General features: G+C 47.8%; 1 protein-coding gene across 10 annotated transcripts in view; it reads left to right on the top strand.

Annotated features, from left to right (window-relative positions):
• Positions 1 to 13688, top strand: part of TLL2 (tolloid like 2) — a 125483-nt gene that overhangs the window by 30301 nt on the left and 81494 nt on the right. For 9 of the 10 annotated variants that reach the window (XR_008467058.1, XR_008467060.1, XR_008467059.1 and 6 more), the window contains exon 2: positions 4321 to 4431. Coding sequence is in view for 5 of the 10 variants with exons in the window: in XM_054206081.1 (XP_054062056.1) it covers positions 4321 to 4431 (111 nt within the window). In the remaining 5 variants the exon portion in view is untranslated. Of the gene's footprint in view, positions 1 to 4320; positions 4432 to 13688 lie in introns of those variants that run through there. The other variant, XM_054206087.1, reaches the window with a different exon arrangement.

The following is a 13688-nucleotide window of genomic DNA, read 5'->3' as shown; positions in this document are numbered from 1 at the left end:
GGAGTGGGCTGGAGGGAGCTTTCTTGGCAGGCAGGGTATGCCTGTTTCCAAGGCCTCTTTTTCTGTGAATTTCTGTCACAGCTGGTCCTGATGCGTGCTACAGGGAAAATTGCAGCGGTCTCCCATAGCATCCAGAGGGTGACTGCTTTGCTGATCCCTGTCATCAGCGTCAATCTGGGGCCTGTACTGATGCCCTGGTGCAGGAATGGGGGCTTCCTGGCAAGGGGTTGTGGCAGGCAAATGGGTGAAAGTTTTGCTCCAGCTTTGTGGCTGGGGATCAGTTCAAACACAGACATCAGGTGACGTTTCTCAAGCGTGGAGTTATATTTTTCTTCTGTCAGCTCAAGTGGCTCTTGTATTGTATAAACGTGGAGCGGTGAGGGTGAAGGATACCCATCCCTGGGTATTTGTCTTGAAGCGTTAGAGATCGGCCTGTTTTTAACAAATCACAATATTGCATTTTTGTTTGAGTTGTATTTTTAGGAATGATGTTATTCAGTCTTCTGGCTGAATACCAGAAGCTTTTCTTGGTGATTTTTTTTTCCCTAATTTTTCTTTGGGGAGAAAAAAAAAAGGGACAAGAATTTTGTTAGAAGACCTGGGTGAGACCCACTTCTCATGGAAAATTTTAGACTGTTGTGAACACTTTAGTACTGACTTCTTGTAAGAGACAGCAAAATTAGTTTTCTGCCCTGAAATCAGATTGTGCTACTTGGAACTCGGAAAGGGAAAAAATGGAAGCAGGGAATGGGAGAAGGGAATTGCTTGGGGGTGTTGGGCGGGGGGGGGGGGGGACGGGGAACAGATTGTAGGTGATTTGCAGGGAAGAGCAGTGAAGATTTTATGAAGAAGAGACTTTGGGCTATCACACCACTTTGAAGTGTGCCAAAGCACCACCCTCCCACCCCCCCAAAAAAAAAGTTACTGTGGGAAATGAGCACTGTGAAGGCATTGGCGGGTTTGGACACTGTGGTTGTGTGTGAAGCACCTGGAGGAACTGTTCATCCTGTCCCCTGCCTAGAAAGAGATGTTCTCCTTCCCAGTGCCATCTGCCATACCGTCCAGGCATCGTGGCACTTCTGTGCTCCGCGTGCAACGCAGACACCAGCATGTGGACTGTTTTCCTGGGGGTGAAACGTGCTGAAAATAGAAACAGCTTGCCAGGCTGCTTTTTTTCATGTGGGTGCTGGATTCATTTGTTACAGTCGTCCTTCCCTTTGCCCCAACAGACAAATGCTGTCTGGTTGCGTATGCTGGGAGGTGGTGAGGTTACATATTCAGGGCAGTTGGTGCAGGTTACTAGTCCAGCATAGAAGCAAACTCTCTTATATTGGCTCCATCAACCTCAGTAAGAGCTGCTCTGTGCTTACTATCCAGAGTGATTAATGCATCTTCTTAAAGAAAAGCTGGCACGCTGTTGCACCAAGTGTTAAGAGTTTGCACCTGGCTGTACGCTGTAGAGCTCTCAGCCAAGAGAAATACTGGTTTCCAAGTTCATTAGCCTGCTGTTTGGAGATTTAAAATTTTTTTTGTTTGTTTTTGTTTTCTTCTTTGGAAATCCTCCCACGTTAAATTAAAAAGGAGACCTTGGTAAAGAAAATCAGAAGGGATGCTTTGAGATGCTTCATTTGCCAGCAGTCTCTAAACTTGTGACCCTTTAAAATAAAGTACTTGGGCTTTCCTGTGGGACACCTCCCGTGGGGTGGAAGCAAGCATCTTTCAGGTTTGCGTGCCTTTAGGAAGGAGCCTTTGACAGCACAGGAGAAGTTGCAGCGCAGCATTCTCAGCCGGGACTTCCAGCGAGGAAAGTTGTTCAGCTGGTTCAGGGCTGTGATAAATCATGGTTCCCCTGGAGCACGCTGGGACTGCAGAGAGCTGGAAATAAGTGCTAGGGAAATTCAGCTTTTGTAGTGGGCCATCTTTCAGGATGATGTATGGCTTTGTAACAGAAAGAGATTCCTTTGCTAGGGCTGGGAGAAAACTGTTGCCTTCCATTGGGAAGGAAAATGTAACAGTTCTGTAGATCTGTGCTGCAGGCTTGCCCTGAAAGCTGTGCTTGGCCATGGGCTACCTTAGCTGGGGAACAAACCGTGTGGTACTAATGGAAAAGAGCCACTGAGCGCCCAAGGTGGTGGCAATTAGTTTGGGACTGAAATGGGATGATAGGTTTGGCAGGAGGGTAGGGAATGGATATCTAGTTGGCCAGTCTAATAGTGACTTACTGAATGTGGCTGGGGAGGGAATCAGATAGCACGGGATGCCGTTTGCATCTCTGCCCCTTTGTCCTGAGCAACAATGTCCTGAGCAGATAATTTCTCTGGATGGATAAAATGTCTTCTCTTCAAACAGGAGGATGTGTCTCTGCTTTCTTCCACTGGCCATTCCCAATCAGCTGGGGATGTTTGGCCATACTTGTTAGCTGCCGGGGTTCTGACAGTATTTTAGGTTCTTCACTGTTCATTGTGAGAGCTTGGATTTCCAAAAAGTTGGGGAGAGCCTGAGTTCTGGGTTTGTGTAGCAAACAGAGGCTCTGTCCAAGTTAAAAATGATGTCAGTCTGTGTATAGGTTTGTCTACACTAACTATGGTCTCTTCTGGACCTGTCACTGTATTTCTGTACTCTGGGGTTTGGTAGCACTGTCAAGGAGACCCAACCAAAAATCCAGATCCAGCCTCCTTTGAGGCTGTCTCCCATTCCTCTGCTGTGGCCAGGTAACCAGGGGAAACACCTTTCTTCCAGGGAGAGGGGGAAGCATCAGAGTCCTACTCCGCTCATGCCAGGGCTTTGCTGCTCATAGCAGCTCTTGGCTGAGGCAGTTTGTGGTAGCTGGGATGTGCCCCAGTAGAAGGCAAAGACTTCTTGCTGTTCCCATGTCCCAGAACAGTGACATTGGCCAATGCTATTCTACCGACTGGGGTGCTGAGACGCAGAATAGAGGAGGCAAGCGCTGCTTCAGAACAAGTGCTGTGTTGTATCAGAAAAAACTTCTCTGAGTTAACCTTTCATAACACAGTTGCCGCAGATCTGATTGCAGGTTTCTGATATTCAGGCAAAGGTCCATGTTTCGTTTGGTCTTGGTGGTGAAAGTGAGATGATCAGTGAAACCCAGTAGTTTCTCAGGCCTAACATACTTTGATCATTGATGTTATTAGTGTAGCAATGGGATGTTCCCCCCCCCCGCCCACCCAAGTAATGTAAATGTTGTCGACTTAACAAGAGAGGAAAAAATGATTCCATCAAATCTGGTCACTGTTGCAGACAGCTACTCAACATTGCTCCTTGTCTGACTTACTGAGTTCTCTTGAACTATACCACTGATTAATTTGCTCTGGTTTGGGGTTTTGGTTCTTTTGTTGTTGTTGTTTTTTATTATTATTAATTTTTGTCAATCTATGCGGTCTTCTCGTATAAGTTGTAACAGCTCTGTTTGTAACCTGTTTGTTATCTCTGAAAGATCTGTTCTGCTTGGTCAACTGCTTCATTGCCTGTGTTTATTTTGTTCAAATTCCCAAAATGGTAACTATACACTGCAGCGTCAACTCAGTCAGGATACTCCCAGGGTATAATTTTTTCCACTCAAATGATTTCCAGTCTGTTTCTCTGGGCTGTGAATGTTGAGGTATCAGTTTGTTTACCTTATTTTCATGGCTTCTGGCTGAAACTCAAGGATTTTTACAAAATTTAAAACTCTGCAAACTTAAATCTGGGTAGCTGATCCACAAGGGGACAAGTAACTGGTGTTTCTCTGCTGAAGTGGAAATGGTAGGCTGGCTCTCAGCTTGGATTTAGAGCAATGCAGTGCGTCTGAGTGCTAACTATGTGTATGAGGTCCTGCAGGCTGACAGCCGTAGCCTTTAGATGTATGCGGCTGGGCTTGAGTCCTTCACCACTCTCCTGTCTTATGCAAATTGTTGGCCTGGGGATGGTGTGGATGCACCATCTCAGGATCTGAGCTGCAGCTTGGCTAACTACTTCACACTAACTAGGGAAATACCAGTGATTGTCCTCCTTGTAGGCTTTGAAGAAGAGTGAACACCACCACCTTAGTGCCTAGTTGAGAACCAGAGCTGTAACAACAGTTAACACAAGGAATCCCAGCTAATCAGCTCCTTTTGGTGGATCTGCACAGTGGCTTTAATTTAAATGCTGTTGCCTGGCCTCCAGCGATGTCCACTCCATCTGTACTTTTAAAACTACTGCCGTGTGTTACCTTTTTTTGGCCCATGGAGTATGTCCTTTTAGGTGCCATACAGGCCACATAGGAACTGTACTTTCCTTCCAAAATAAAAAGTAAACTAATTACAGTTTGTTTCTCTCCAGCTGCCTTTTGGGGAGATATCGCTTTAGATGAAGATGATCTGAAGCTGTTTCAAGTAGACAGAACTGTTGACTTAACAAAGCACTCAGATGGCAACGCAAGACACACTTCAGGTAAGGGCAGCCCCGGGGTGGTGATGCCTTCTTTCCCCTGGTTTTGTCCTTAGGGAGGAAGGAGTTCCCTCTGACTCCTGACGCCTGTTCCCACAGGCAGGGAGGTGCACGCAGAGCTTAGTTATGGGTCAGAGGGTGGGATCCAGCTCTGAACTTCGTTAAACAAAAACCGAATCGCAGTTTGATGTAGCCAGTCTCATCTTGTCTGAGAGAGAAGATTTTCAAATTTACAGCACCGGTCTCTTTCTACAGGCAACTGCTTTTCTGCAAATGTGTAAGGAAATGTGTTTGAAACAGGGACGCTCAGTTTGGCATTAGTTTTGACTCTGCTCCTCCCCTGCTTTTCATGCAATGTATGATCTTAGTGGAATAATGCATTTTCTCAGCTGTCTACCTAGGTAAAACCCACTGCAGTCTTGCATACGGACTGCCCTCGAAGTGGTGTTATAACTGGAATAGGTTAACAATTGTGTTGATTTTCTATAAAGCAAATGGATGGGGTAACATATGCTTATGTTGCCCTCCTACACAGGGGCACACTCAGTCTCCTGCCAGACCAGAGCTGTTTCTTGACTCAGGAGCTCCGACTGGCCTCCAGCTCTAACAGTCTCTGAAATACTCTGCAGCTGGTTTGGAGGGCTCCCTGCAGTCTTGTTGCCTCTGCTCCACTTTATGCTGCAAGAGAGAAATTGTTGGAAGTCAGAGCTCTGAGAGATACCAGAGGGACTGGAGACAGAGCAGGTCAGGACAAACTTCTCTTCTCTCTCTGCCGTTACACTCTTAGCAAGTAGGTAGCAAGTAGGGTGAAAGGTTGGGTAGAGCCAGAAATCACTGAAATCACATGTTCACCTGACCCCTGTGCATCTCAGCTCATATTGTGTCCTTTGTAAGGACTGGTGGCTGGTTCTGTTTCCTTGTGGCTGCCTAGCTTTGGTTTCAGAGCATCTAAGCACTGTGTATGTCCTGTTCCTGGGGATCAGTGCTCCAGCATCCTGTTGGGATGAGTATGAAAGATTACACATCCAACACAGAGGCATGTTTTTGATGTTGATTTAACTGATTAAACTCATGCGGATGCTGATATTCTGGGCAGGGAAGGGCTGTCCAGATTGTTCAGATTACGGATTTCTTCCTGGAAATGCAATTATCCTGCACTGTCGTGTCACATCACCCATTCGTGTTGTGTTTCAGGCTGTGGCACATTCTCAGGTAATAGGTGATTAGGAGCAGGTTGCCTTCAGAGGAGAAGGTAAATCAGAAAATGAGGACTATGTGAGGCAGGAAGCACTCATTTCTTCCACATCCCTTTGGCGGTTCCTGAAGTTAGATGAGGAGACTACCGTGGAAGTAAAGCCAGACGGTGTTTGACTGTGTTAGTTTGCTCTGGTGGCTTTTTTAGTTGTCATATCTAGCATATTTCTTTTCACTCAGCACTGGTGCCAGACCTGCACTGTCTGGCAAATGAACTGAATTTCATAACCCACATCTGTATCATGTAATGCCGTGTCGTGGTTTAACCCCAGCCAGCAGCTAAGCACCACGCAGCTGCTTACTCACTGCCTCCGGTGGGATAGGGGAGAGAATCAGAAGAGCAGAAGTGAGAAAACTTTTGGGTTGAGATAAAGACAGTTTAATAGGTAAAGCAAAATCTGTGCATGCAAGCAAAGCAAAGCAAGGAATTCATTCACTGCTTCCCATTGGCAGGCAGGTATTCCGCCATCTCCAGGAAAGCAGGGCTCCATCACGTGTAATGGTTTCTTGGGAAGACAAGTGCCATAACTCCAAATGTCCCCCCCTTCCTTCTTCTTCCCCTTAGCTTTATATGCTGAGCGTGATGTTACATGGTATGGAATATCCCTTTGGTCACCTGGGGTCAGCTGTCCTGGCTGTGTCTCCTCCGAACGTTTCGTGCACTCCCAGCCCTCGATGGTGGTATGAGGAGCAGAAAAGGCTTTGACTGCTTAGCAACAACTAAAAGTGTTAGTGTGTTATCAACATTATTCTCATCCTAAATCCACAACATAGCACCATACCAGCTGGTAGTAAGAAAGTTAACTCTATCCCAGCTGAAACCAGGATGTGCAGACACTGGTCTCTTACAGCCATGGCTCATGTTGTGTGGTTGGACTCGTCTTTTCCTGGCACCTTTCACTGACTGAGTCAAAGTTGTGGATGCCCCATCCCTGGAGGTGTTCAAGGCCAGGTTGGATGGGGCTTTGAGCAACCTGGTCTTAGTGGGAGGTGTCCCTGCCCATGGCAGGGGGTTGGAACTAGATGATCTTTAAGATCCCTTCCAACCCGAACCATTCTATGATTCTATGATCATACGATGCTTTGCATTAGGCGAATGGTGATGTCGTGTCACTCCTTGGCCCTGTCCTCATCTCCGAAGGCTCCATTCGTCCCCCTGGCTTCCAGCCCCTGGAAGCGCGAGCTGACACACGGGCAGCCCCTGTTCTGCGGAGCAGGCAGAGGGGTCTCTGTGTTCACCTGCCCTGCAAGGGGGCTCTCTGCAGGGGCAGGAGGGGTTGGTTCTTCTCTTGCGGGGCTTGCTTGACACTCATGTGAATTGTAAGAGGGTGGTCTACTTCAGCATGGTGGGGATTGGGACCCATTCTTCCCTGGGAGAAAGTCTGCTCTCCGCTTTTTTATTTCCAGTGGGAAGAATGCAACCTCTGTACAGAAACAGCCTAAGACCTTTTATGAATGGGACCACTTGAATGATAACATTTCATAGTTTCCTAAAGCTGTTAATCGGATTAGTTGTATAGTGGAGGAAGTACTTAATACGTATATACAGACACACAGCCTCTTCATATCTGGGAGCTGCAGTTCTGAACACATTTTTAGGCCAGGCATTCTTCTTCCCCTGTGTTGTTTCCTTGTCCTCAGAAAATGCTGTTTGACTGGGAGGAGGGGTGAAAATTGTGCCATTTGACACTGTTGGGCTGCCTGTAGGCATACACCCTATTGGCTTGTGTGGAGCATCTGCAGCTGTCAAGCTGTGGCGGAAGAATGAGGTTCCCATGTTCTTATGGGTGGAGGTGGACGTGGTTCTTCACTGGATCCAACTGGAGACTATTGTTTTTAGTAAAAGCTCTGCCTTGGTTCGTGAGGGCTGAGGCTGTCAGGTGTTTCAAGGTTTCCCATTTCAACTCTTCCTCTTCACCTTCTTCCGGTCTCAATCTAGAGGGATACCTATGCCCTTCTCTAGGCCCTTCACAGAGGAGCAGGGAATCTGATCTGAGAACTGTCTGGATTCTGCCGCAGATCTCTGTGCTGAGCTCTTATTTTGCTGAATCAGCGGTGCCCTTGGCTTGGTTTCTGGGAGAGAATGGATGCCTTGAAATCCAATGTTTCCAAGCATTTTCTAAGCAAATTCGTAGCAAATTCGTAGTGTTTCATTCCTGCTATCAGGGATGTAAAGCAATGGACCGAATAGCGTTGTCCTCCTGGTGAAGTCGCAGAGCAGGGTCATGGTCCCTCCCTTCTGAGGGACATTGGCTCAGAGCTCTTTGGCAATCCCCTTGAAGACTGTTCATGTGGGGTGTGCAGACAGGGATAGCTGTCTCCTTGGTTCCCAACTTGATACCTTGCTTTAGAGCTGTAGCAATTATGTCCCTGTTTGGCTTTCACTGGATGTCTCTGTCCTGTGTGTCTGGATTACCAGGACGTCATGGTAAGAACTCAGCAGAAGGCCATGCTATCCCTGAGCTCTGCACCGAGCAGCTCCCATGTGGCCACTCAGACGGAGCTTGCGTGGGAACATGCTGCCACCCAGGTGTCAGGTTGCAGGGTGTGCCCTGCTCTTGCGCCTGTGTTGAATGGCAGTGGTGAGCAGACCTGTGGGAGGTGTGCCCAGGTAGAGGAACTCCTTCACCTAGTGATGGAGCTCCGTGAGGAGGTAAGTCGTCTGAGAAGTATAAGGGATTGTGAACAGGAGATAGATAACTGGAGTCGCATCCTGCCTTCCCTGAAAGAAGCACCTCAGGCAGACAGAGCTCCACATACAGAGCACTCCCCACCCTCTAGCAGCACAGCTGAATGTGGAGATTCAGAGGACAGGGGCCAGTGGCAACAAGTCCCTGTCCGGCATGGCAGGCGTGCCACCCAGGTGACCCCCACACCATCCGAGGTGCCCTTGCAGAACGGATATGATGTTCTGCAAAGGGAACCGGAGGATGAGAAGGACATCAGCTTACTGAACTTGGAGTTGTCACTGAGGCCGAGACGGATTAAGCCTCGTATAACAACATCTTCGGTTAGGAAAGAAAGACGGGTCCTTGTAGTAGGGGACTCGATTCTGAAGGGAGTAGAAGGTCCCATATGTAGACCAGACCCAATCTGTAGGGAGGTCTGCTGTCTCCCTGGGGCCAAAGTTAAGGATGTCCGGAAGAAACTCCCTACCCTAGTTAAGCCTGCTGACTACTACCCTTTATTGATTTTTCAGTTAGACAATGATGAAATTTCAGGAAGAAGCCTGAGGGCAATGAAGAAAGACTTCAGGGCCCTGGGACGGATGGTTAGGGGATCAGGAGCACAAATAGTGTTTGCTTCTATCCCAACAGTTGCAAGGATAGATGAGAAGATTAATAGGAAATGCCAGCTGTTCAATGCCTGGCTCAGAGACTGGTGTCATCGGCAGGACTTGGGGTTCTTTGATTATGGGCTGCTTTTCAGGACGCCAGGCCTGCTGGCAACAGACGGCAAAAGCCTGTCTCAGAGGGGGAAAAGGGTTTTAGGGCAAGAGTTGGCGGGGCTCATTGACAGGGCTTTAAACTAGATTCGAAGGGGGATGGGGATAGATCCAAGCTTGCTAGCAAAAAGCCTGAAGGTGGCATGCTGGCACTAGACTTGGAAAAGATAGGGGGCGTTACCAGGCTCCTTAGGAATAAGTCTGGGGGTGGCAGAATTTCGGCTCCCGCCAGTAAAAAGGAGAAAGGACCTATAGCCCAGCTGAAGTGCTTATACACTAATGCACGTAGCATGGGCAACAAACAGGAGGAGCTGGAAGCCACTGTGCAGCAGGATAATTATGATGTAGTCGCCATCACAGAAACGTGGTGGGATGACTCACATAGCTATAGTGCTGCCATGGATGCCTATAGGCTCTTCAGGAAGGATAGGCAAGCAAGGAGAGGCGGGGGTGTGGCCCTGTATGTCAGGGAGTGTTATGAATGCTTTGAACTTAATGATGGTGATAATGAGACTGAGTGTTTATGGGTAAGAATCAGGGGCAGGGCTAACAAGGCAGATATCGTAGTAGGAGTCTGTTATAGACCGCCCAATCAGGATGAGGAGGCAGATGAAATATTCTATAAACGGCTGGGAGAAGTCTCAAGATCGCGAGCTCTTGTCCTCGTGGGGGACTTCAATTTGCCGGACATCTGCTGGGAATACAATACAGCAGCGAGGGAACAGTCTAGAAGGTTCCTGGAATGTGCTGGGGATAACTTCCTGACACAGCTAGTGAGAGAGCCAACTAGGGAAGGTGCCCTGCTGGATCTGTTGTTTGTAAATAGGGAAGGTCTTGTGGGGGATGTGAAGGTTGGAGGCTGTCTTGGGAACAGTGACCATGAAATGATAGAGTTTTCGATTCTGCGAGAGGCAAGGAGAGGGGTCAGCAGAACTGCTACCTTGGACTTCCGGAGGGCGGACTTTGGGCTTTTCAGGAGCCTGGTTGACAAAGTCCCCTGGGAGGCAGTCCTCCAGGGCAAAGGAGCCCAGGAAGCCTGGATGATTTTCAAGAAGGAGGTCTTAAAGGCGCAGGAGCAGGCTGTCCCCATGTGCCAGAAGACAAGCCGTTGGGGAAAAAGGCCGGCCTGGCTAAACAGGGAGCTAGTGTTGCAACTTATGGCCTCTGGAAGGAAGGGCAGGCCACTCAAGACGACTACAAAGAGGTAGTTAAGCTATGTAGGGAAAAAATGAGGAGGGCCAAAGCCCAGCTAGAGCTAAACCTCGCTTCTGTTGTCAAGGACAACAAAAAAAGTTTCTATAAATATATTAGCAATAAGAAGAGGACTAAGGATTATCTCTGTCCTCTAGTAGATAGGGACGGCAACATAGTGACCAAGGATGAGGAAAAGGCTGAGGTACTTAATGCAGTCTTTGCCTCAGTCTTCAGCAGTCGGACCAGTTGTTCCCTGAGCACCCAGACCCCTGAACTAGAAGACAGGGATGGGGAGCAGAATGAAGCCCCCGTAATCCAAAGGGAAATGGTGAGGGACCTGCTTCAGCACCTGGAGGTGCACAAATCTATGGGGCCGGATGGGATCCACCCAAGGGTATTGAAAGAGCTGGCGGAGGTGCTCACCAGGCCACTTGGTATCATTTATGAGCAGTCCTGGACAACCGGGGAGGTCCCAGCTGACTGGAGGTTAGCAAATGTGACACCCATCCACAAGAGGGGCCGGAAGGAGGATCCGGGGAACTACGGGCCAGTCAGTCTGACCTCAGTGCCTGGGAAGGTCATGGAACAGATCCTCCTCAGTGCCATTACACAGCACATGCAGGAGAACAGGGTGATCAGGCCCAGTCAGCATGGGTTTGTGAAGGGCAGGTCATGCCTATCAAACCTAATATCCTTCTATGATAAGGTGACCCACTTAGTGGATGAGGGAAAAGCTGTGGATGTTATCTACTTGGATTTTTGCAAAGCTTTTGACACTGTTTCCCACAGCATTCTCCTGGAGAAACTGGCTGCTCATGGCCTGGACAGGTGTACTCTTCGCTGGGTAAAAAACTGGCTGGATGGCCGTGCCCAGAGAGTGGTGGTAAATGGAGTTAAATCCAGTTGGTGTCCAGTCACAAGTGGTGTCCCCCAGGGCTCAGTGCTGGGGCCGGTTCTCTTTAATATCTTTATCAATGATCCGGATGAAGGGATCGAATGCACCCTCAGTAAGTTCGCAGATGACACTAAACTGGGCGGGCATGTTGATCTGCTTGAGGGTAGGTTGGCTCTGCAGAGGGATCTGGACAGGCTGGATCGATGGGCTGAGACCAATGGTATGAGGTTCAACAAGGCCAAATGCCGGGTCCTGCACTTGGGTCACAACAACCCCATGCAGCGCTATAGGATTGGGGCAGAGTGGCTCGAAAGCAGCCCGGCAGAAAAGGACCTGGGGGTATTGGTTGACAGCCGGCTGAATATGAGCCAGCAGTGTGCCCAGGTGGATAAGAAGGCCAACAGCATCCTAGCCTGTATCAGGAATAGTGTGGTGAGCCGGACTAGGGAAGTGATCATCCCCCTGTACTCGGCACTGGTGAGGCCCCACCTCGAGTACTGCGTTCAGTTTTGGGCCCCTCGCTACAAGAGGGACATTGAGGTGTTGGAGCGTGTCCAGAGAAGGCCTACAAAGCTGGTGAGGGGTCCAGAGGCCAAACCTTATGAAGAACGACTGAGGGAGCTGGGGTTGTTTAGCCTGGAGAAGAGGAGGCTGAGGGGAGACCTTATCACCCTCTACAACTACCTGAAAGGAGGTTGTAGAGAGATGGGGGCTGACCTCTTCTCCCTGGTGACAAGTGATAGGACGAGGGGAAACGGGTTCAAGTTACGTCAGGGGAGGTTTAGATTAGATATTAGGAAACATTTTTTCACTGAAAGGGTTATTAAACATTGGAATAGGCTGCCCAGGGAGGTGGTGGATTCACCATCCCTGGAGGTGTTTAAAAAAAGGGTAGATGGGGCACTTAGGGACATCGTTTAGAAGTGGCTCCTGTCAGGGTAGGCTAAAGGTTGGACTCGATGATCTTAAAGGTCCCTTCCAACCTCAACAATTCTATGATTCTATGATTCTATGATTATTTTGTGTGAGTGGTCACATAGGGGATTGGCATTATACAGGGAATTGCATCACTTGTGTTATGTATTTGCAAAGCCTTTTGCAGTGCAGAATATGACGTGATAGTCCCTATTCATATGAGTAGTCTCCTTTGCTCCAAAGGAGCTTCCTTTCCAAGGATTTGTCAGGAAGAGCACAGGTTGAGCAGTTTAAAACTGGAGAAGGCTTTGCAGTAGCATCTTGTGTGCGAGCATCATTCTCTGATACATTTATAGCAGTGGGGTTTTCTTCAGGCCATGTTGAGGGAAAGGCAGGCATGATGGCAGTCTACAGCTAAGTCTAGCCCACTTAATCCAAGTAGTTTTTAGGTGTCTGCATGTTGATCTCTGTTGACTTTGTTAAAACTCTGAGCGCTGAGTTAGTGAACTGGGCTCTGAGTTCATCTGCAAGCAGCGCAGCTGAACTCTGAGTGAATGCCAGGAGACATCCTCTTATAAGAGGGCTCAGGACTACCAACTAGTTTGTTGCTCATCTGGACCCTTTCAGGATTTCCCTGAAGATTAATTCCAAAGTGCCTTCCTCCAACCCAATTTTAAATCGTTCCAGTAATGTGACCAGTGCTCCTTGCCACAGGTCTCTCAACCTCAGCTTTGCTCCACCTGAAGTTTAGTTTTACTCTCATCAGTGATTTGGTAAAAGAACCGTTTAAAGTTGCACAATTTGACCTCTCTTTGAGTTGAGGTAGTTTTTTTCTAATTTTCTGAACCAGGAAGAAAAATGTGGGTTTTTTTTCCCCCCATTAGCTGCTCTTCTTTGAAACCTAGGCCCTAAACTCAGAGAATTGCTTGTGTTTTTTTTGTTTGCTGTTTTTTATATTATTAGAGATTCTACGCGTCAAACTATGCCCTCCACATCATCTGTTCATCCTGCTATAACCATCTGTAATGCCACATAAAGATCTGCCAAACAGGAAATTTCCTCCTCCCCCTTAAAAATGTTTTGCATCTAGAAGCAGGGAAAACCACTAAGGGATGTTGTTGAAACAAAAGTTTTGCTTTGCATTGAAAACGTTTGTTAGCTGCCTCTCTTTTTCCGTGAGATCAAGTTTAGATGTTATGTTTACTATGAAAATCAGTTGTTCTCATGCAGTGGTGTTGAAGTGGATACCCTCAGGATTTGGCCCCGCAGAGAAACAGTAATGGTTCAAAACATAATGAAATGCATCAGGTACCTGGAGATCTGCCAGCGAGCGCTATCCTCAGCAGGCCCACGCTTCACCAACTCCTAATCACTGTGATGAAAGATTTTTATTTTTTTTTTCAAAGAGCTTGCAGTTTGGAAAAGTTTCTCATAGATTTTATTTTTTTTTTTTAACTTTGGTGAAAATGTTTGCTTTTACAATGTAATTTTAGTTTAGAAGAAACTTGTGTCAAAGCTTTGAGGCTTCCTGTGCTGCTGAGAACCCCCGGATGGCTT

The sequence above is a fragment of the Rissa tridactyla genome, chromosome 6 (assembly GCF_028500815.1).
Source record: "Rissa tridactyla isolate bRisTri1 chromosome 6, bRisTri1.patW.cur.20221130, whole genome shotgun sequence".
In the NCBI taxonomy this organism is placed as follows: Eukaryota; Metazoa; Chordata; class Aves; order Charadriiformes; family Laridae; genus Rissa; species Rissa tridactyla.
This window is presented reverse-complemented; position numbering and strand designations above follow the sequence as displayed.